The sequence below is a fragment of the Saccopteryx bilineata genome, chromosome 12 (genome assembly GCF_036850765.1).
Source record: "Saccopteryx bilineata isolate mSacBil1 chromosome 12, mSacBil1_pri_phased_curated, whole genome shotgun sequence".
Classification (NCBI taxonomy): domain Eukaryota; kingdom Metazoa; phylum Chordata; class Mammalia; order Chiroptera; family Emballonuridae; genus Saccopteryx; species Saccopteryx bilineata.
In genome coordinates this window covers 28,251,749-28,275,714 of record NC_089501.1, presented here as the reverse complement: position 1 = coordinate 28,275,714, position 23,966 = coordinate 28,251,749, and the positions used below count along the sequence as shown (strand labels likewise).

Genomic DNA, 23,966 nt, shown 5'->3' with positions numbered 1-23,966 from the left:
GGGGTCCCCAAACTTTTTACATAGGGGGCCAGTTCTCTGTCCCTCAGACCGTTGGAGGGCCAGACTATAAAAAAAACTATGAACACATCCCTATGCACACTGCACATATCTTATTTTTAAGTAAAAAAACAAAACGGGAATAAATACAATATTTAAAATAAAGAACAAGTAAATTTAAATCAACAAACTGACCAGTATTTCAATGGGAACTATGCTCCTCTCACTGACCACCAATGAAACAGGTGCCCCTTCCAGAAGTGCAGTGGGGGCCGGATAAATGGCCTCAGGGGGCTGCATGTGGCCCGCGGGCCGTAGTTTGGGGACCCCTGGTTTAGAGGCTACCTATCAGACTCCAGAAGGAAGAAAAGAAAAGGCCCAATTAATATGCTTTAAAGGGTAGAAGACTATAGCTTTATATAAGAAATGCATTTCTGACAATCAGAGGTATTAAATTTAAGTGATTTGCTTTGTAAGTATTTAAGTTTATAAGCTTTGTCACTGGAGCCATTCAATATTGTGATCATCTATTATGAAATATTTTTGAGAGAAATCCTCCTTTGGTGGGAGTTAGGATTTAGGTATCCTTCAGACTGTCTTCCAACTTGAGTGTGATGCTGAAAATAATTTTACTCCACATTCATGCATTTACATTATTGAAGAAATTAATAGGAAGGAAGACATTAGCAACTATGCAACTGTCTTATTTTAACCTGCCCCCACTCTAGCTGGAACCACTGGGATGTCTGTCTTCCTGACCACCACTCTTATACCATCTCCTCGTCCTTTTCTACACTGTAGCTACAGTAACACACACACACACACACACACACACACACACACACACTTTTCAAGTTGATCAGAATATGCCATTTGCTGCTTAAAGCTCAAATGACTTTTTTTTTTGTAGTTTTCTGAAGTTGGAAATGGGGATGCAGTCAGACAGACTCCTGCATGCACCCGACCAGGATCCACTGGCATGCCCACCAGGGGGCGATGCTCTGCCCATCTGGGGCGTTGCTCTGTTGCAACCAGAGCCATTCTAGCACCTGAGGCAGAGGCCGTAGAGCCATCTTCAGCGCCCGGGCCAACTTTGCTCCAGTGGAGCCTTGGCTGCGGGAGGGGAAGAGGGAGACAGAGAGGAAGGAGAGGGGGAGGGGTGGAGAAGCAGATGGGCACCTCTCCTGTGTGCCCTGGCCAGGAATCGAACCTGGGACTTCCGCATGCCAGGCTGACGCTCTACCACTGAGCCAACCGGCCAGGGCCTCAAATGACTTTTATATAAGCTTAGTATCCCCTATACTTACCTACAAGGGTCACCATATTTGGGGTCTCATCTGGTCCTTGTTCACTGCATTTACCCATCCTGAGCACTACAGTTCAGCCACACCGGCTTTCATTAGCTTCATCAAATTGGATAAACCAACCCTCACTTCATATTCTTCCCAATAGCTTCTCTGTCTTCCTGGAGTCTACTTCCTTCACATTTTTTGTGTATGTTTGGCTTCTAATTCTAGTTTATTTCTCGGAATAAGTATCATTGCCTCAGCAGTGACTTTTCTGATCATGCAACCTGAAGACACACCACTCCTTCTCTATAATCTGTTCTATTTTCCTGTTAGCACTTACTATCCAAACATTTTTGGTTATATTGTTATTTAAATAAAAAGAAAAACCTGTCTGTACCTTCCCCCAACTAAACTTTAAGTTTTGTTAGTAGGGACTTTGTCACTCTCCTGTGCAGTCATGTGCCTTCAGCCTTACAAAAGGGACTGGGGAATAGTAGTCACTCAATAAAATACGTGTGGAAAGAAAGAAGAGACAAGAAGGAGGGAGGGTAGAAGAAAGAAATTTTCTTCTCAGAATTTATTCCTAGTCATAGACAGTTAAGAAACATCATCTAATTTTTTTTTAAATAAGGTGATGAGATAGGATGAGAGTCAAATAATATCTTATTTCAATGGTAAGATCTGAAGTTGCTTTTTCCACTGAAGTTTATTGTTAATTTTACACTGTACCTCTAATATTTCTGAAATTAAAGCAAAGTATTAAATTACAATCAAATGGAGATGCAATGACGATCTGTGGTAGAAAACTAAGGATGCTTATTTTCAGAAGTGGCACTTACTAACGAACAGATTGCTCAGGTGGGCCCCTCAACAGAACGCAGGCTAACAGGGTTCATAGTTTGGCATTCTGGTAGCTATTCAACAGTTACCTTTTTAGACCTTGAGTTTCTGTTTTATCCAAAGTGGTTTCTAGGATTTAGGCGCCTTCTGTCTCGACATATTGTTTAATTTGTATGAGTGAAGAAATAACTTATTAAAATCGGCTTATCTTGAAATTCTGAAGGTTATGTTTATATAGTTTTTTTCCTACAGTTTTATGATTTTTAGACTGAAAGATTCCCTTTAACACAAAAATATTTCTTATTTTACTATCAATATTATTTAACCACCATAACTCTTATTATAGAAATTGATATTACAAACAACTGTTTGAAGGAACAAGGCTTTCGAGATGTAGATGAAGAAAGAAAAACTACAAGCACCTGTTGAAGAAAATGATGACAGATGGCAGCGTTTTTCTCAAGGTTTCCCCTGCAGCTGTGCTTACATTCAGTTCTCCGGGCTGAACTGGAGTTTATTCATATCTTTTATTACACCCATAGAGTTTTCACTTTATCCTCTTTAACACAGCACCAGTCAAAGCCCTCTTCTGTTACAGAGATTTTATTCAAGAGAAAAAAAAAAAAAGGCTGACAATGAGTGAAAACCAATTTAACATCTGTGTAATCGTGTTTTTTAACAAGAGGTCATAGGGACCTTGTCGAATATAAAGCTAGCTTTCGGGGTGTGTTTTCTTAGTTTGAAAGCGGCGCCAGCGTTATTGCTCTCACGCTTCACAATAAATGCCAACTTCTGCTCATGCAGACTTTTCTGTTGCCACACAGCATTTTGAAACCTTAATGATATATTTCATAACTTTTTCAAAGCATAAAGTGTTCAAAAAAAATATCCTGTAAGAACATGTTTCAGGAGTAATTTTTTTTAATGACACAACTGCAAATTCACTTTATTGCTGGAGTCTAATTATTAATATTAACTCAGATTTTCAAGGGTAATAGGTAATATTGAATCAAGAGTCCAAAAATCAAACCACATCTATATGGGCAAATAATCTTGGACAAAGGAGCCAGAAACACACAATGGAGAAAAAAAGAAAGCCTCTTCAATAAATGGTGCTGGGAAAACTGGAAAGCCACATGTGAAAGAATGAAACTTGACTACAGTTTGTCCCCATGCACAAAAATTATTTCAAAATGGATCAAAGGCTTAAATATAAGATCTGAAACAATAAATCACATAGAAGAAAACATACATACTATACTATGGACCTTGGCTGTAGAGAATTTTTTATAAATTTGACCCCAAAGGCAAGGGAAGTAAAGGCAAAAATAAATGAACAGAACTATATTAAACGAAAAAGCTTCTGTACAGCAAAAGAAACCAACAACAAAACAAAAAGACAACCAATTAAATGGGAGTTGATAGTCACAAACAACAACTCTGACAAGGAGATTTAAAAAAAACACACAAAACTATAAACAAGTAAAATATATAGTTAATATAATAATTCACAATAAAAATATCTAAATGTCAATTTATATTGAAGCTGATCTTAATGCAGATACTTATGTTAGAATGATTGAAATCTACATAAAGCTATTGATATAGGATAACAGTACATCACATTTCACTTTATAGAACATTAAATCTGAATAAGTACAAAGAAGAATGGCTTCTGCTTATCAGCTTTTATATTTATATAATTAAAACAGCTAACATTTTTATTTTATTTTTTTGTGACAGAGACAAAGAGAGAGACAGAGATGGACAGATAGGGAGAGACAGACAGAAAAAGAGAGAGATGAGAAGCATCAGTTCTTTATTGTGGCACCTTAGTTGTTCATTGTTTGCTTTCTCATATGTGCCTTGATGGGGGGGGGGGCTACAGCAGACCTATTGACCTCTTGCTCAAGCCAGCAACCTTGGGCTTCAAGCCAGTGACCTTTGGGTTCGGGCCAGCAACCATGGGGTCATGTCTATTATCCCTTGCTCAAGCCAGCAACCCCCTGCTCAAGCTCATGAGCCCGTGCTCAAACCAGATAAGCCTGTGATCAAGCCAGCAACCTTTGGGTTTCAAACCTGGGTCCTCTGTTTACCAGTCCAATGCTTTACCCACTGCACCACTGCCTGGTCAGGCTAACATTTTTATTTTTAAAGTCTTACAAAAATCTCTGCAGAATTATGAATCTTCAAATCCCCCTCAATGCTCTTACTTTCAGAGTTCATTTTTAATGATACTTAATTGGAGCCTACTTTTCTTTATTGATATTTTATATTTACAAAATATAAAACATATTTAAGACATACATCATACAGTTAGATTTTTATAATGGCTGGCTGTGCCATGACAATGAACATGCACTGTGATCAAATCCCCATTTTTATTTTTAAAGTCCTGGAATATCAAGCACTGGCCTTCTCCATGGATTTACAGTAGAGCTAAGCTGCACCTGGTCTATTTGCTAAAGGGGTCTGGGAGTGGGGGTGAGGGATGCCATTTGGTTCTAATTCTAAAGGTGAAAATCAGCAAAAATGATTTGGGGAAATTTCCTTAAATATTTCTTAAGTACTACAGTGTGGTTTGGCTAATACAACTTTCTAGGTGACATTATAGGTATTCAAACTCTTAGTTGGCTGATGTTTTACTGTCAATTTCATTCCACAATTTTTTCCACCTAGAGGATGATAGATACAAAATATTCTATTTAATTGTCCACTTGAGTAACATTTATTCCTTTGTCACACTGTCAATAAACTCTTTAACTCAGTGAACATACTATTTTTAGGTTTAGCCAGTCTGCATGAAGGATTGATAGGTCTTCGAGTGACTTTTTGTTTGTTTGTTTTTAAGACTTTATTTATTGACTTTTTAGAGAGAGAATAGAAAGAGAAAGGCAGGGGGAGGAACAGGAAGCATCAACTCATAGTAGTTGCTTCTCATATGTGCCTTGATCAAGCAAGCCTGGGTTTTGAACCAGTGACCTTAGCATTCCAGGTCAATGCTTTATCCACTGTGCCACCACTGGTCAGGCAAATGATTTGTTTTCTTTTTCTTTCTCTTTTCCTTTCTTCCCATATTTTTCTTCCTCTTTTCTTCCTCTGAGCAAAAATACTTGAATGATAGACAATTTGGGACCTAGCTTTTTTTTTTTTTTTTTTTTTTGCCTTATTCTCTCCTCTTGCCTTATTTAATTTTCTTTTAAGATTTGTTAATATGCTATTTTTATTATATAATATCAACACCATTAAGACTGTGTTTGATTATAGACCATGTATTTTATTTACATAGGATGAAGGAAGAAAAAATGGTGCTGCTGAGAAAGTTTTGCTTCCACCAAGTCAAACTATTCCTATACCACAAAACTGTGAATATGGGAAGATGGTTCTCGGATTCTTATCTTCCATTTTCATTTAGATTTAGCAAAAATAAAAGCATGATGCTCCATTTAATACTACCCATATTTTATGAACTTCTGCCCTGAGCAAGTCACTCTGTTGGACACTGAGGATGTAAATTAACATTAGAAAACATTCTGAAACATGGTTTCTTTCTCTCCGGTCTGTTTTTTCTTTCCTTTAAAATAGGTAGAGAATGCCCTCCCAGTGTAAAAGGATTTCAAAGAGTGTTTGCATGTATAAACTTTTCCCCCCCTAAATGCTGATGTCAGTTTTGTAAGATTCATGTCTATTTAAGAGCTAAAAGGTTGTAACAACATCCCCAGAGCTCAGTGCCAGATGTGTTTGCATGGTAGATCATGCAGACCCAAACTCATTCTAGCATCTGGTTAAACACATTCCACATCCGATCTTAACCATATGTAAATACAATTGAGAGCAAGGGAGAAAATAATCTGTTGTCTCCCTCCTTTTGTTCTATTTACAATGTAAATGTAAATTAGTATTCTAAAGTTACAAAATTATAATGGATTAACAAGATTAGGTTTCTATTTTTAGGCAGTTACCACATGGTTGAGAAGATGATTCTGTGTCTAGAATATATTGCATGCTACATGGGAATAGAGGTAGAGGAATAAGGACTAAGAGTGAATGATCACATCCATTCAGAATGAGGAAAGGAAACTGTATAGAGGAGATAGAGTCATCATGAGTCTGGAAGAGAAGGAAGTGTTTCAATGGGTGGAGCTGGTGGAGAGGATATCTCAGTGGAGTGAGGAAAGCAGGGGAGATAAAGAGGCGCAACGTGAACAAAAGCAAAGAGTTGGAAAAAGGCAGAGTATTTAAGGGGAATAGTAAATAGATAATGAAGATCAGGTGGTGAGATCAATGAGAGACATCCTGGAAAACCAAGGCAAGCTAAATTTTAGAGAAACTTGAATCTAAATTATATATACTGTTGAATAAAATGTATTGACACAGAGGGATTTGAAGGACGAGCTTGACAGAAACATGTAGGTGATCAAGTCTGAACTGAGAGAGGAGAGAGGAGACATAATGCAGTAGAAGTCAAAGGTTTATTTTTTCCAAGTAAGACATAACAGGAACAGGGACTATCTGTGAAGTTGTGAATAATAGAGGAAGAAGTTCAAGACTGTGGTTTTAAATTTGGATGGCTGGGAGAATGGCAGTATAGGGAAAGAAAATCAAGAAAACTGGTCTTACTGATTAAAAGTGAACATGATTTTGGATTAGATTGCTTTTGATATGACAGTGAGACTTCCATGAAGGTATCCAATAGACTTTTGGACATGTGATACTGAATAAGGCGATGATGAGAAACTCTTGGAGTAACTGAGATTCCCAAAGGAAGAAATAGGAAGACAGAGGAGTATAGTGTCATAGAGAAACTTTGATATTCATGTTAGGGGATGGGAATGACAGAGACCAATGATCAGAGATGGGCAATTAACAGTGGAGCCTTCTCCAAGTGAGGAATGTGGACATCCTTGTCTTGTTCCCAGGACTTGTTTCCAAATTTAGAGGGGAAGAATTCAGTCTTTCATCATTAAGAATGATGTTACCTGTAAGGTTTTTAGATGCCCTTTAGAAGTTTGAGGCAGGACCTTTCTATTGCCAGTTTACTGAGATATTTAACCTAAATGAATGTTTCAAATGGTTTTCTATATTTATCAAGATGATCGTACGGTTTTTCTTTTTTAGACTTTTGATGCAATGATTTGCATTGATAATTTTCTAATGTTAAACCAACTCTCCATGGTCATGATATATTATCCTCCTTTTTTTTATATCACTCAGTTCTATACTGCTCACAAAAATGAGGGGATATTTGCCAATATAGATATTTAAGAAAATTTTCATGTAGACAGGCCCATGAGAGAGTGATCTGTAAATATTCTCGTAATGTCTTTTTTGGTATCATAAAATACTAGCATCAAAAAATGAGTTGAGAAGTGTCCTTTCTTTGTTTCTTTCCTAGAAGAATTTGTGAAGGATTGATACTATCTCTTCCTTAAATATTTGGTAAAATCCCAAGTGAAAGTACTTTGGCTTAGAATTTTCCTTATAAGAAGGTTTTTGCCAATGATTATAAGGCTATTTAGAGCAGTGGATTTCAACTTTTTTAGTTTTGGGGACCAGTGAAAATAGAATTATTTGGGGAACCACTGTGGATGAAATAACCCTGACAGTAAGCAAATTTAACTAAGATCATTGGGTCTATAATCTTCATACAACATTAGGGTGGTTAACTTTTTCATGGGTGAACACAAAACTTCTGATGGACTGGTTCGTGTACTGATGATTGAAAAACACGGATTTAGAGTGTTTGTTTTTCTGAACAAGTTTCTGGCTTGTGTCTTTTGAGGAGTTTGCCTGTTTCTCATCTAAATTATCCAAGCTTTATGCATCAGGGTGTGCATAATATTATTAACCTTTTGATGTCTCTTTCATTTCATTTACATCTATTTGTTTTCTATTTGTTCCATCTGCACTTTGTTTCAATTTTCTCTCTTTAGACTTTCTTTTGGTTTGAATGCATTTTATGATTTCATAAAGTAGATATTATTTAGGAGAGAAAGAAGGCAGGATGTGAGCTCTTCCAGATTATAACTGAAATCCTCTCAATAAAGTGAGAGGCAGCTTGTACAGGGAGGTATTCTGAGAAGAAAACAAGACAGTAATATGGATAGTCAAGCATTAATAAGGGCCCGGCTGAAGTAGACATGTAACTAATAATATTACTTGGATAGCTACTCTGAAGGTATGTTTCCAAATAGGCCTAAAAAATTGGAAAATGTGGAAAAAAACTGTAATAGAATTACTGTGGTGGTTAGGATGTTTCGCATTTCCATTTTAATTTTAATCAAATCCATTCAACTTTTCCCTCATGAAGGTTGAAGATAGCAACTTTTATAGACAATCACATTTTTCCAGGAGTCTAGAGCCTTAACATATTTGGCAGCTGTCTTTTCTCAATATTGAACACTCGGTGATTTACACAGAGCTGATAAATGCAAGGACTTTTAGTAAGACCTCAGTGAAGTTTCTCCCATTTTCTTTCTCATAGTGAAAAAAGCCAGAAGTAGAATAGCTGGAAGGAATTGGTATTGGTGACTGGAAATAGAACGAATGGAAAATTGGCAAGCCAGCTGGATATTTTGTGGGACTAATGGTTTTAGAGACATATTTGTAAGACTAAGATAATTATATTTCTCTTTGAACTGATTATATTTTGTATTGTATTCTTTTTGTTTGCAAAAACTGGGATTGCTTGCTTCATGTAATGAAATGTGAGCTTAGTGTAAAGGCATAGTTAGTTTATCTAAATTTCTTGTTGACCATAGACCTTGTTGTTTCATTTATATATTGAAAATCTATGTAATTAAAAGTGGGAAAATCATAGTTTTATTGTTTTCATTTGAATTGCTTTCACAATTACAACCGATTCTCAGATTTCTTTTTTTTTTTTGACAAATCTTAACTTTAGCAGTAAGAAAAGTAATATTTTATGTGAAAAACCAATATATTTTCTGCAGACAGAAAAATGAACTAACCCATACTTTTCCAGAAGTGTAGAGCAGACTCCTGGATGTGAATATTGGCTTTCCGACTGCTTACCAGCTGTGTTCACCTGGGCAAGATGCTTAACCTCTTTGTGCTTCAGTGTCTTCAGCTGTGATACAATTCTATCTTAGAGATTCCAGATGAAGACCAAATGAGTTAATACATGTTAAATGCTTAAAGAGGCTTGATGCATAGTATCTTCTCAATAAGATGTAGTTGTTACCAGGGTGAAACAGTTAGTTAGGCTCTGGGTATTGCCAATAACATGGGGTTTGAATAATGTCTAGATCTGGGACCCCGGATGTCAAATTTGCATACATTTCATAACTACCTTAAAAAGGTACTAAGAATAAAAATTTCAAATGTTGCCTGACCAGGCGGTGGTGCAGTGGTTAGAGCATCAGACTGGGATGTGGAGAACCCAGGTTCGAGACCCTGAGGTCACCAGCTTGAGCTCAGGCTCATCTGGCTTGAGCAAAAAAGCTCACCAGCTTGGACCCTAGGTCATTGGCTCGAGCAAGGTGTTACTCGGTCTGCTGAAGGCCTGCGGTCGAGGCACATATGAGAGAGAAAGCAATCAATGAACTAAGGTGTCATAATGAAAAACTGATGGTTGATGCTTCTCATCTTTCTCCATTCCTGTCTGTCTATCCCTATCTATCCCTCTCTCTGACTCTTTCTCTCTGACTCCTGTTAAAAAAAAAAAAAAAAAAAAAAAAGATTCAAATGTCATCCATTTGAGTGTGATCTTTATTGATGATTTAAGGTTCTTTTTTTTTTTTTTTTTAAGTGAGAGTAGGGGAGATCCAGAGACAGACTCCCACATGCACCCTGACCAGGATCCACCCAGCAATCCCTGTCTGGGGCTGATGCTCTGACTATCTGGGGCCATGCTCACAACTGAGCTATTTTTAGTACCTGAGATAGAGGCTGGATGGAGCCATCCTCAGTGCCCGGGGCCAACGTGCTTGAATTAATCAAGCCATGGCTGTGGGAGGAGAAGAGAAAGAGAGAGAGAAGGGGGAGGTAGGGGAAAGAGAAGCATATGATCACTTCTCCTGTATTCTCTGACCAGAAATCGAACCTGGGACATCCACACACCAGGTGGACACTCTACTGCTGAGCCAATTGGCCAGGGCTTAAGGTTTTCTTTTTCTTGTGTACTGTATTTTCTTTCCCAAGCACAGCAATCATTTCTTCAAATGTAATTTTAGTGTTAGTAAGTTATGTTTTACTAACTATTCACACATGTTTCAGTATGCATATTCTGAATCAATGCCGTAATTTATCAAAAATGAAGTATCATCATATACTGAAAAATCAGTATGATTAAGGCAAAATTAGAGTCTATAAATGATGAAAATTAACAGCATGATTTTTATAACTCTCAGCATAATAAACTAATGGTAAAAAGCATAGGGAAATATTTTGGAAAAAACAAACAAACTATATTTTATTTATTTATTTTATTTATTTTTCTGTTGAAATGTTTATTATGTTACTATATTATATTTAGCCATACAAACTATATTTTAGATGAGAGAAGAAAATAATATTAAATGGACACTAACCATGATAGGTATTTTTGCCCCTTATATGCTATTTCATTGATTTATTTTTCAAAAATCCATAAAAGAGGGTACAGTAGATATTATCTCTGTTTTGCTCATGTTAGAACAAAAGCTCACAGTTTGAACAGTTCTTCAGGGCATTTAAGGAGAGCTGGGTGTCAGCTCCTAGTCATTTGAAAAAGTTATAGCTGATCAACAAAAACAAACCTTCCCTCTTTTTTTTTTTTTTTTTTTTCCTGAAGGTGGAAACGGGGAGAGACAGTCAGACAGACTCCCGCATGCGCCTGACCGGGATCCACCCGGCACGCCCACCAGGGGCTACGCTCTGCCCACCAGGGGGCGATGCTCTGCCCCTCCGGGGCGTCGCTCTGCCACGACAAGAGCCACTCTAGCGCCTGGGGCAGCGGCCAAGGAGCCATCCCCAGCGCCCGGGCCATCTTTGCTCCAATGGAGCCTTGGCTGCGGGAGGGGAAGAGAGAGACAGAGAGGAAGGGTGGGGGTGGAGAAGCAAATGGGCACTTCTCCTATGGGCCCTGGCCGGGAATCGAACCCGGGTCCCCCGCACGCCAGGCCGACGCTCTACCGCTGAGCCAACCGGCCAGGGCCTTCCCTCATTTTTTAATACCTTGTAAATCAGCTAGTTTCATTTATCTTCTTATTTTTTATGCATCTCATAATAAGCATATGCATTAAAGCTCATACTGACACAACCTATCATCTTAACAATGGGGCTTAAGTCCATCTGGAGAAATAGTAGAAAAGTGCCAACCTTAGGTCTGGTTCTTGCTTTGCCACAAACTAGTTATTTCATTCGGGACAAGCAATTTCACAGTGGAAGTTTCTCTTCATTTGCATAAAAATGAAAAGTACTCAGTGAACTCAAATGTTTCATCTTTTTTGATGCTTTATAGTATTATAAATACCATCTTTTCCTGAGGGGCCAGAAGTTGAAAGAGCAATTTCCTAGGGAATTGATTCTCCATTTGGGATCCTCTAGCCCCTGAGAAATTGTCAGGACTTAAAAAATGATTGCTGAGACAGGATTTTGTAAGAGGCAAACCCAGAGTCAGTTTTTTAAGGTCTTATAAATACTCTTAATTTAAATTCCTTTTCTTCTGAATTTGGGATATCCTGATTTTTCTTCTTTTCATATTTTCCACAGGATTATTTTACTAATGAAGATAGAGAGTTGAAAAAAGACGATCAGCAAGACTACCACCTAGAATACGCCATGGAAAATAGCACACACACCGTAATTGAATTTACCAGAAAACTGTACACATGTGACATACACGACAAGACCATAACGGTGAGGAGCCTCTCAGTGAATGTGTGCACGAGTAACTTGTACAGTTACAGTTGTGAAACCCTTTACAGAATGAAACAAACACATATTTACAAATAACGTTTGGTAACAAAGTGACATGGTCTTTGGGCGAGTGTTTTTGAATTTTATTTATCACCCACACAAAAAATTCTAAGATTGTAAGTAAGTATCCATAAAGGCAATTTTTGTGTGAATCTAAACTTTTGAAGAGCTGTTTAAAGTGTGTATGATTTGACTTATACAAAATTTTTACCTTCTCTATAATGTTTTAAAATAGATAATAGATAAAGATTGGAAGAAATGTGTTACGGCAAAGAAAAGTACGGTACCTGATATAATTCATCTGATTTGTAATTGATTCATCTTTGCAAACTTCTAAAATCAATATGAATAGTAAACTGATTAAAATGGCCTATCAACATGTTATACAACATTTCTTATCTTCGGACCTCATGCAAAAAGTAATTATCTTTATACATATGCAAATGAGATATTTAGAGACTACATAATTCATATTCATATAGCACTTCGGAAGTTTTCACTTGTATGGGCCAATAAAATTATTTCTTTTATTTGGTAAATCAAAGCTTTAAAAATAGAACTGCAAAAATCTGAAGCTATTTTGATTAACATGCAACTTAAAGCGTAAAAGAAGAAAAAATCACATGCAAAGACCTGGATCACTTTTTATGTAACATACAGTGCAATTATACTTTAATTGGAATAATAATTATAGTCATTTGACCTATTAAGAAAGAATATAGCTTTTAAAATAAGTAGCTTTTGCTTTATTATTCGTTTTCAAAGTTCTTATTACAAAGATCTGGCAATGACACCTTTACCTGTGGAAGGACTGAACAGCTTCCTTATACCACAGCAAACCCTCACGCTGCGCGGCCGCTCTTTGGGCAATTTCTCTTGGTTGCTTAATGGAACCCAGTTTCATCTGACAGTGCTGCCTCCAGTTGGAATACAGCAAGCAGTACACCTGATTTGTAACTCACTCATCTTGGTGAACTTCTAAAATCAAGATGCATAGCAGGCTAACTCCTTAGAAAGTTCTAAGATTCATAAAATGACTATTAGCTTGACTCAAGCTTAGAAAACAAGCCCAGAATCAGAAGTTCCTCCTGTATTTCCATTTTATTTCCATTCATACATGTAACTGGGCTCGTATCTGTGAAAGTAAAAACTCTGACCTGGAAAGTAATTTTAATTTTCATTCTATTTATTTATTTTCCATAAAATGTCCATGGCATCAAAACACGTTTGGATTTTTCAAACTCCCTGCTGCTTAACAACAGTATTTGCTTGGGAACCTCCAGTCGCTAGTTTGGAGGGATAGAATGACAGTGATTTGCTGTCCCTGTCTGCAGGAAGGTGGTAGCACCTCAGTCATCCCTCACTCTGTGTAGGGACACATTCTCTTGCCTGCTGAGAGAGACAACCCCCCCCCCCCAACTCTTGTCTATTTGGTACTTAACAATTTATTTATTTATTTAATTTTTTTTACAGAGACAAAGAGTGAGTCAGAGAGAGGGATAGACAGGGACAGACAGACACAAACAGAGAGAGATGAGAAGCATCAATCATTAGTTTTTCATTGCACGTTGTAACACCTTAGTTGTTCATTGATTGCTTTCTCATATGTGCCTTGACTGCGGGCCTTGAGCAGACCGAGTAACCCCTTGCTGGAGCCAGCGACCTTGGGTTCAAGCTGGTGACCTCGGGGTCTCGAACCTGGGTCTTCCGCATCCCAGTCCAACGCTCTATCCACTGCACCACCGCCTGGTCAGGCTGGTACTTAACAATTTAATCAGATTTACACAGTGTTAGAGAGCATATTGAGAATTGCAAAGGCTATTATTCTTTTTTCTTTACTTCTATATCTTGCTTTAAATAGAGTTCTTTAAACTCAACTCAGTGGTAAGATAAGTGCTCTCCTGACATATCTGTGCCCGTGTCTGCCCACCAGGAGAGCACCGTGAGAGTGATCTGGGCCTATTCCCAGGAAGATGTGGGAGAGGATGGTCCCAAGTACCACAACTCCAATCGTGGCACCAAGAGTCTGCGGTTGTTGAATCCTGAGAAAACCAATGTGTTATCCACAGCCATATCGTACTTTGACCTGGTAAATCAAGACGTAAGTTTTTTCAGGTTTTCTCATTGTAGGGATGGGTTTATTGAAAGTATGTAAGACTTGTTACTTTTTGTATTTAATTATTTGTCAAGAGAATGTGACTTTGTGTTCTCCTCCTCTTTTTATTAAGACAGGTCCCCATCCCAAACAAAGGTACAACATACTGGTGCCAAATGTTTAAGATTCCCATGTTCCAAGAAAAGCATCATGTAATAAAGGTACGTGATTCACTCATATGCCAAACTTAATTTGTATAAGTGGAGAAATTGTTCTTAAAATGACAGTGATAAAATATACATAGAAATCATTTTTCATTCTATGAAATTTGTTTAGAGAACAAGGAACTGACTTACCTGACACACACAGTCTTGAGTTACTGAATTTAGGGAGAAAGCTTGGATTGTAGCTAGTATTTGGGGTTTTGTCTCCTAATTTTACGTATTAGAGGTAAACGTTTTAGGATGCATTTGAACACTTCCAGTTATTTTTCAGACAACACTTATATAATTGGAATTTATGTATAGATAAATTATATCGATACCAAAATTGTTTGAGAATATCTGCTGCATTGAAAATAATGAATATTGTAAAAAAAAATAATAGTTACAGTATTTTTTGAAACTAGGGAAACAAGAAAATTAGTGAATTTCTGCAGAATTTAAAAAATACAGAATTGTGGGCCTGACCTGTGGTAGCGTAGTAGATAAAGCATTGACCTGGAACGCTGAGGTTGCTGGTTAGAAACCTTGGGCTTGCTTGGTCAAGGTGCATATGGGAGTTGATGCTTCCTGCTCCCCCCTTCTCTCTGGCTCTCTTTTCTCTAAAATTAATAAATAAAATCTTTTAAAAAATACAGAATTGTGTAGTAAATAAACCCAGTTTACTTGTGGCATGTAATTCTCTCCTACTCCCTCAGGGATAGAGCTCCCAAGACTTTGGCCTCGAGTTAGTGAATGAACAGGTATTTTAAAGCATGGGTCCTTGGCTCTGGGCTAGGAATTGTTGACAGTCACACAGTAGCTGAAGATTTCCAAGGTCTCAACCTACAGAGTGAGATTTTAGGAGTCAGGACTAAGATAGAAGAAAATAAAATAGACTTAAAGGGTGCATATTAAATACTGTAAACATTCAGGAGACCAAGCATTGCCAACTTTCTGTCAGCCCTCATACTGTGGAATGAAGCAGTGTACATGTGAGAAAGGATCAAACTTGTAGAACCTGGAATCAAGAAGAAAATATGTGGGTTCGATTCACAGGTTGTTTAATTAACGATGTTTCTCAGGGAAATCGCTCTGGGGTAACAGTCGCCGTAGGCCCTGATTTCCTCTCATAACACTTTCCCTACCAGCTTCAAAGCATTTTGGCAGAGATGCAAACACTAACTACATTCTATGAAGTGACTTAAATTTGTTAATTTCTAGTATATTTGCCCAGTGACACAGATCTGCTTTCTCATTTACAGAATGTTTCATAACTACTTAGAGAGGCAAGAGGAGCAGGTTGAGAACATGTTTATTGAATTAGTAAGTTGTCCTAAATATTTGTGGAATATTTTTGGAATCAGAAGACACCAACAGTATGACTGCAGATGAGTCATTTACCTCCGTGCAATGTAATTTTCTGTTTCTTACCTGTGAAAGGGGAATGCAAATTCTAGCTTTACATATTAATGCACTGCCTAAATCCTTTCCTATGCCAAGGAAAACTCTCAAAAATAAGTGTTACAGCCCTGGCCGGTTGGCTCAGCGGTAGAGCGTCGGCCTGGCGTGCAGAGGACCCGGGTTCGATTCCCGGCCAGGGCACATAGGAGAAGCGCCCATTTGCTTCTCCACTCCCCACCCCCTCCTTCCTCTCTGTCTCTCTCTTCCCCTCCCGCAGCCAAGGCTCCATTGGAGCAAAAGCCCGGGCGCTGGGGATGGCTCCTTGGCCTCTGCCCCAGGCGCTAGAGTGGCTCTGGTTGCGGCAAAGCGACGCCCCAGAGGGGCAGAGCATCGCCCCCTGGTGGGCAGAGCGTCGCCCCTGGTGGGCTTGCCGGGTGGATCCCGGTCGGGCGCATGCAGGAGTCTGTCTGACTGTCTCTCCCCGTTTCCAGCTTCAGAAAAATACAAAAAAAAAAAAATAATAATAATAAGTGTTACAGTTATGCAGGGTGAAGCAAAAGTAGGTTTACAGTTGTGAATATGTGAAACAGTTTCTCTTGTATTATTATTTATTAGTTATTGTACTATTTTCCATATGAACAACTGTAAACCTACTTTTGCCCCATCCTGTATATACTGTGAGTCATATATCACTGTGTGTCATCTGCAGTAGATTTAACTGGAATGTTGCTTAAGGGACATATATAAAACCGTATGTTCAGAAATAAAAACAAATATCTCACAAAATAGGTCCTTTATTCATTTTTCAGCAAATGTTAGTTGATGGAATGCAAAGTCTTTAATCACCTACACTAATACATTTTTATTCTTGCTGTTATTAATGCTAACAACTAAAATGAATGAAATAAAGATAATTGTCTACATGTAAGGGAAGGCAGTACATATTTGGACCCTCCACATAGGCATTTGCTTGGCATCTCATCTAAGAATTCTTAGCTAGATTTCTCATCACAAGAATGCCCGAGTAATAGTCAGCTATGTGGGCATCTATCATCTAAGGGTGTGCTTAGAATTAGGTATCTTTGGGTCCTCATTGCTGTCTGCACTAAGTATCGAGAGGGATCTCAATGACTTGAAAGGCTTTGGAGCATTTTTTTTTTTTTGCAGTGTTTGGAGGTCTATACAAGGGTAGAAGTTCTTTACCCCAGCAAAGGGGATTTGAGGGAAAGGCTGCAGGTTGGAAACCAAAAAAGGATAGAGCATCATGCTTAAAAGGTTGACCATTGCTGAGATTTAAGAGAGGATTATTTTACCTGTTGTGACCTCAGAAAATAGTTTACTTACTTGTATCTCAGATCTCTCATCTGGAAAATGGGCATAATAGTTCACACCTATTAGAATCAAAGAAATTTAATATTTGCAAGTATTTAGAACAGTTCCTGGCACACGGTGTTTGTTAAAGTAATTAAATAAAATTAGGTAAATCTTTAGCAATACACAATCATTAACCTGTTAATCATCTCATTAGATTTCTGGGTTGCTAAGGAATCCCAAATCAGCCAACACTTGGCACAGAGTGTCAAATAAAACGTGGATTGTCTCTCATGTCATTCAAGGAGGCCATCTTGAGAACTCCCTGCTGTGGAGAAATCTGAAGTTGAGGTGAACAAAAAATTGTCAATCATTCTCTTCATCAATTGATACAGGAAGGAAAGAAAACGCTATGCTTTATGCTTGCTACTGAACAGAACATCTTTCTTGCCAGGAAATTAGATACTGCTATGTTTTTCTGTTGGTGGCATTGGTAGATCTGAATGATTTAATTTGGGGAATGTTTTCTAGGACAAGAAAATCTAAACATAATCGTCATTGAATAACCATGAAATGTCCTTGAAACCAGAATACTGTAGACTCATGAAATAGTCATTCAAATATTGATTTTCCTGTACTAGACACACAGCATGAACATTTGGCTGTAGATACTAAATTAAATGGACATTGCAGCCCAGCCTAGTTTCATTATATTTATCCCCCCCATTCTTTTAACTAAAAGGACACCATCAAATGCAGAACTTTAGCATTGACACATTCTGAAATGTCAAGTGTGATAGAGGGTTTTTCTGAAAATTGTGTGAGATTTTAAGGTTAAACTTAGTAAGCTGTAGAAATTCTTAATTTCATACTACATGACTTGACAATAGAATGATCTCTTCTCTGTCAATATATCTTCTTCCATATTTTTTTCTCTGAAATATTTCCAAATGTATTTTAATTGATGTGATTTCTTTCCCCTGATGGAAATAGCATTTTCACAGACTCTCCTCTTCAGTTCTCATTCTCTTTTCATGTGTCATCTTCTGTTCCACTTTATTATGTGGCAGGCTAGGAGGTGCTTGCTATTGACTGTTGACTGAGTGATTGTATTTTTACCCATTTCCATATTTCCATTCTAACTTTGTATAACTGTATTTGGCTTATTGATATTTTCTATTTATTTTTTAGTAATATAGTATTTCTTAAAGGCAAACAAACCTGTATATCTTTTGGCAGATTTATTTAGTATATTGAAAGAAATTAATTTTCAAAGAAATCCTCATGTAAAAATACTTTCCATTTCTTTTAAATATTTTATAATAATATATTTGGTTATTAAATTCTTTTGTTTTTTTTTGTATTTTTCTGAAGCTGGAAATGGGGAGAGACAGTCAGACAGAGTCCCGCATGCGCCGGACCGGGATCCACCCAGCACGCCCACCAGGGGCATGCTCTGCCCCTCCGGGGCGTCGCTCTGCCGCGACCAGAGCCACTCTAGCGCCTGGGGCAGAGGCCAAGGAGCCATCCCCAGCGCCCGGGCCATCTTTGCTCCAATGGAGCCTCGGCTGCGGGAGGGGAAGAGAGCGACAGAGGAAGGAGGGGGGGGTGGAGAAGCAAATGGGCGCCTCTCCTATGTGCCCTGGCCGGGAATGGAACCCGGGTCTCCCAAACGCCAGGCCGACGCTCTACCGCTGAGCCAACCGGCCAGGGCCTATTAAATTCTTAATACCAATGCATTACCACTGACGCCTGTGATTTTGACATTCACTGACAAAACAGATGATTTATAGAAAAGTTATGCTATAAATTCAAAAGAATCCTTTTCTTTGGGATTTGTCACCATTGTTTAGAAATACTAAAATTATTATACCTTTATATGCAAGCATGTTTGAATTATTATTATTATTATTTTTAGTGAGAGGAAGAGAGATAGTGGGACAGATTCCCATGGGGATCTACCCAGTAATCTGGTCTGTGGCCAAGACTCAAGTATGGAGCTATTTTTAATGCCTAAGGCTAATGAGCTGGGACCAACCAAACTATCCTCAGTGTTGGGGGCAGTGCTCGAACTAATCAAGCCACTGGCTGTGGGAGAGGAAAAGGGAGTGAAGGGGGAGAGAGAGGGGGAGAGAAGAAGATGGTCATTTCTCCTGTGTGCCCTGACCGGGAATCAAACCTGGAACTTCCATAGGCCAGGCAGATGCTCTATCCACTGAGCCACTCAGCCAGGGCCTGATACCTTATATATCTTTTATCTACTAGAGAAGAGATAAAAATATTCGGGCATTTTCATGGTTGATAATGTAACTTCGGGTAAAGAAAGTTGGTAGAACACTGCCCCTAACAATAATGAGTTGACTCTAAATAGCACATTTTAAAGATTGTTGACTTTGGTTGCTCAGTGTTGCAAAGTCCTTTTTAGATCCTCTTGGATTACATCTACTTCACAGAAATACTGGAGATTGTCTAGCTACATGGGTGTTCTTAATAGCCACTTGAGGGTACGAGGTAATTGAATTCACTTTGAAAGCATGTCTTTTCACGGAAGTGATTTATTGTTAACTGTCACTAATTAGCTTTCTGACCCTAGAGAAAGTACTTAACCTCATGCTGGTTCTCAAATTCCTTGTCTGTAAAATAAAGGGATTGAACCAGATAATTTTAGTTGACTCTTTTTACTTATAAAATCTATGACTTGCTAAAAACAAAACTAGGAGTGAAATTTGTGCTAAGGTTTGGATGCCCTGTGGTCTGAGTTCCTGATACGCTTGCTTCTCACTACCCCTGGACAAGGCAGAGAGAAATGCTTGGGACCCCACCGCCTCCCTTGAAGTGAAAAGGCCCCTTTCTTTAGTCCTTTGGGTGTGGATTTTCTCAGTATATATTCCAAGGCTTAGGTTTTTATCTGTAAATCGGAATAATAATAATAGTACTTGTCTCAAATGGTAGCTGTCATTATTAAATGAGATCGTATCTGTCAAGTTCTATGTGTTTGGCATATATTATTAGATAACTCAATAAGTACTAGTTGTATTTCCAATTTATGGTGGTTTCAGGTACCTCTAACTCTTGAAGATCATCTAAATAACATACATATAAATAAATAAATAAATAATATATATGTAGGAAATTGTGTGGTTTTTATAAAGAATAGAAATTAAGAGTGCCAGGGTGAGCAAGGCTGATTGATAGGTTGGTACATCATACAGGATGGGCTCTGGAGATAGGTAGGCTTTGTGTTCTAATTTTGCTTTTTATTATTTCAATGTCGTTGGCTCAACTAAATTCTCAGAGTTTGCATCTTCTCTTGTGAAGTAGGAAAAATAATTTCCAGTAGCGATTAAATGAATACAAGTGAAAACACCTGTTGCATAATAGGCTTGTAATCGCTTGTTTTCTTCTCTTGATGGGGATTATAGAGATGGACGACTTGAACTTCATCTAGTATTTTCTCATACCTCAAGTAGGACCACATTGGTAGGCAATAAGTCTGCATTTTATGTTGAAGGAAAGATTCCCTGGGAGTTAGATTTCATAGCTTGCTTCCATTGTTCTAAACCAAATGAAATTTAAGCTAATTTCCTCCTGTTCTTGTCTAAGTAAGGATAAAACCCAGCTGGTGATTATCCTCTGGGAAATATTCTTTTGCATTCCAAGGTCACCCATTAGACTTCCACTCTATGGGCTTAAATAGTGGCATTTTCAGCAGACATAAAAATATCTTTACTTTCATTTGTTCTACTACTGAACTCTCTCCCCAATTTAGTGCATCTTTTTAAAGTAGTCCAAAATTGGATGATAAAATTGAAAAGCATTAGCACATTTATTAATTTTTTACTATAAAAATTGGTAAATAATTCAATTAACAACACTTTTATTGAAAGAGTGCTAAGACATTTACATTGAATTCTAGTCATTGATGGCATAAGAAGTGTGGTAACATTAAGATATGAATGACTTTTACTTTCGTATAGGGAAGTATGAAGGTAAAATACTTACCTATTCTTTTGATACTTTAATATATTATCTTGTTAGATTTTCACAACCTCCCAGGAGGTAAGCTGAATTACCACCACTTCCCAGATGAACACACTGAGGCATGGAATGAATAAGTGACTTTCTTAATATACTTCTCACAAAAATTAGGGGATATTTCAAAATGACTATGAAACAATAAAATATCCCCTAATTTTTGTGAGCAGAATTAGGGGATATTTCAAAATGACTATGAAGCAATAATATATGCCCTACTTTTCGTGAGCAGTGTATTATACAAATTATGTGAAGCAGAGCTAAGAGTGAATACAGATTTTCTTAGCAAAACAGGTAGATCTTTCCCTACACAATTTCTACTAGCTCAGGCCTTATGATTTTCTTAGATGGTATATGCTAAAATGAAAAATAATCTGTGTGAGAAATGTCTGGTAGCTTATAACCCTAGCCCTTTGAATATGTTTCTCAGAATCCAGACTACTGGTGTATCCTACAGAATCAGTGTATAGTCCAAGAGCTACGTGAACAGATTTCACCAGAACCTTCCAAAGATATAGTTTACATACTGGGAATTAACTAAAATCTAGTCAGATGGCATTTAAGTACACAGAGGCCTGCTGTTTTTACTCTTGGGGGGTTGAAAATGATTGTTAATAAGGGATGACACATACAAAGTTTCATTTGTGATTTAAGAAGTCACTTAAATAAAATTAGAAATAGGATGATTAGGTGACAGATTATACAGATGGCTACAGAATGTTAAATCTCAGAGATGATGGGAGGGCAGAAAGAGCTGGAAATCATTTCAGTGGCAAGTAGATAGCCTGCTAATCTTATTGGAGTCTAACAATCATTGGAAAAAGAAAAATCCCATGGACTTCTTTTTTTTCTAAAATTTTTATTAAATGTATTGTGGTGATACTAATAAAATTATACAGTTTCAGGTATTCAATTCTATAATACATCATCTGTATATTGCATTGTGTGCTCACCACCCCAAGCCAAGTCCCCCTCTGTCACCATATCCCCTCCACCCTCCTCCTCCTCTCCCACCCCCTTTTCCACCTGCAATCTGCAAACTATTGTCTGTGTCTGTAAATTTATTTTTCCTTCTCTTAATCCCTTTACCTTTTACCCAGTCCCCAAACTCCCATCCCTTCTGACACAGTCTTCCTTGGAGTTAAGTGAAAATAATAGTGATGCCCTATTTAATTCTTCTTTATTATAACTGTCTCTAAAAAAAAAAAAAAAAAAAAAAAAAGCAACTTGTTAGAAGAAATACTAACACTTTCATTTGGAAGTTAAATATTGGCAAAAATTCCTAGAGAAAAGTACCCTAAAACCAAAACCATGTTGTTGAAAAGGGAGCTAGAAGTGTTGACATCTCAGAGTGGCCTAAGAACCAAACTGAGGGGGTGGGTTCTAATCCTGCACTAACCACTGGTCTGCTGAACATGAACTTGGCAACTCCACAGTGCTTCTCAAAGGGTTGATTCAATTCACGTTAATAACACGGTTCAAAGACTCTAAATCTGTGTGGCTGAGAGGTTGTTCTAAGTGGCCTTTAACTTTTACAATTCCATGACTTTAGTTAAATATTGGAATTGACAAAACTGGAAATGTATACAGGAGATGTATAAGTGTGATAAATTTATAACATTTATAAAATAAACTATAATAAAAGGCTGCTCTAAAAATTTGTAAAAGTAAGGAAGGTAATTTTTGCATGTGTTCCCATAGTATATAATATGCCAATTATATTTTGATGTCTTTTCAAAGTAAAAATTATATACTTATTAAAACAGAATGACATTCATTGCTTTGTTTTTGATGCAACAATGAAATAGTTAATAGTTTTTATGAATAGATCTTTTAATAAGTGGCAGAAAATGTATGTGTAGTGGAAATTTACATCAATAAATGAGATATTTACTATTCAAGTTTATAAAACTCATAAATCATAGAAAAATTTTATACAACCCTCATCAAGTTATAAAAGGCTGCATGGTTGTAGTTTTTCGAATATCATGCCTCTCTTGGTGCATTTAAAATGAATATATTTCTATACAAAAATACAGATTATATATGAACTTAATAATATATAAAATATTACACTCACATGTCTAAAATGTTATGGTTGAGTCTTGCTTTTTTGAGTGATTGTATTTTCTTTTTCTGAAGTTGGAAGCGGGGAGGCAGTCAGACAGACTCCTGCATGCGCCCGACCGGGATCCACCTGGCATGCCCACCAGGGGGCGATGCTCTGCCCATCTGGGGCGTTGCTCTGTTGCAACCAGAGCCATTCTAGTGCCTGAGGCAAAGGCCACAGAGCCATTCTCAGTGCCCGGGCCAACTTTGCTCCAATGGAGCCTTGGCTGCGGGAGGGGAAGAGAGAGACAGAGAGGAAGGAGAGGGGGAGGAGTGGAGAAGCAGATGGGCGCCTCTCCTGTGTGCCCTGGCTAGGAATCGAACCCAGGACTCCTGCACACCAGGCTGACGCTCTACCACTGAGCCAACCGGCCAGGGCTTTTTCTTGATTCTTAACCTAGGGTGCAGAATCATCTGATTTTTCATATTTTTCAGAATCATCTGAAAATAATCTTTAGGTATGTATGGCGTTGGTTGTTGCTGTCTTTTGCAAAAGTTTCCCATGGGATTTTGATACAAACTCCTGGCTGCAACTCACTGTTTTATATTTACTAAAATTTCCCAGGAACTTATTTAAGTCCTATTTTATAGCACCTAGTAAAACACCCTGTATATTAAGTAGCATCATACACATTTTTCAAATAACACACTGTGTTCTTTAACAAATATTGAACACATATTTAATATCAACTGTAAGACATGCTGTTTAGTTGTCTGTACATAAAGAAGATTTAAGCAATTTATGGTTTTGAGATAGTTTATTTC

The 23,966-nt window shown here is 37.7% G+C and overlaps 1 protein-coding gene across 1 annotated transcript in view; it reads left to right on the top strand.

The window, feature by feature from the left end:
* The window catches only part of MOXD1 (monooxygenase DBH like 1), an 89,524-nt gene that overhangs the window by 10,078 nt on the left and 55,480 nt on the right, over window positions 1-23,966 (top strand). Inside the window, exons 2-4 of the mRNA XM_066248283.1 lie at window positions 11,841-11,987; window positions 13,981-14,148; window positions 14,280-14,363. Coding sequence (XP_066104380.1) covers window positions 11,841-11,987; window positions 13,981-14,148; window positions 14,280-14,363 — 399 coding nt within the window. The remainder of the gene's footprint in view (window positions 1-11,840; window positions 11,988-13,980; window positions 14,149-14,279; window positions 14,364-23,966) is intronic.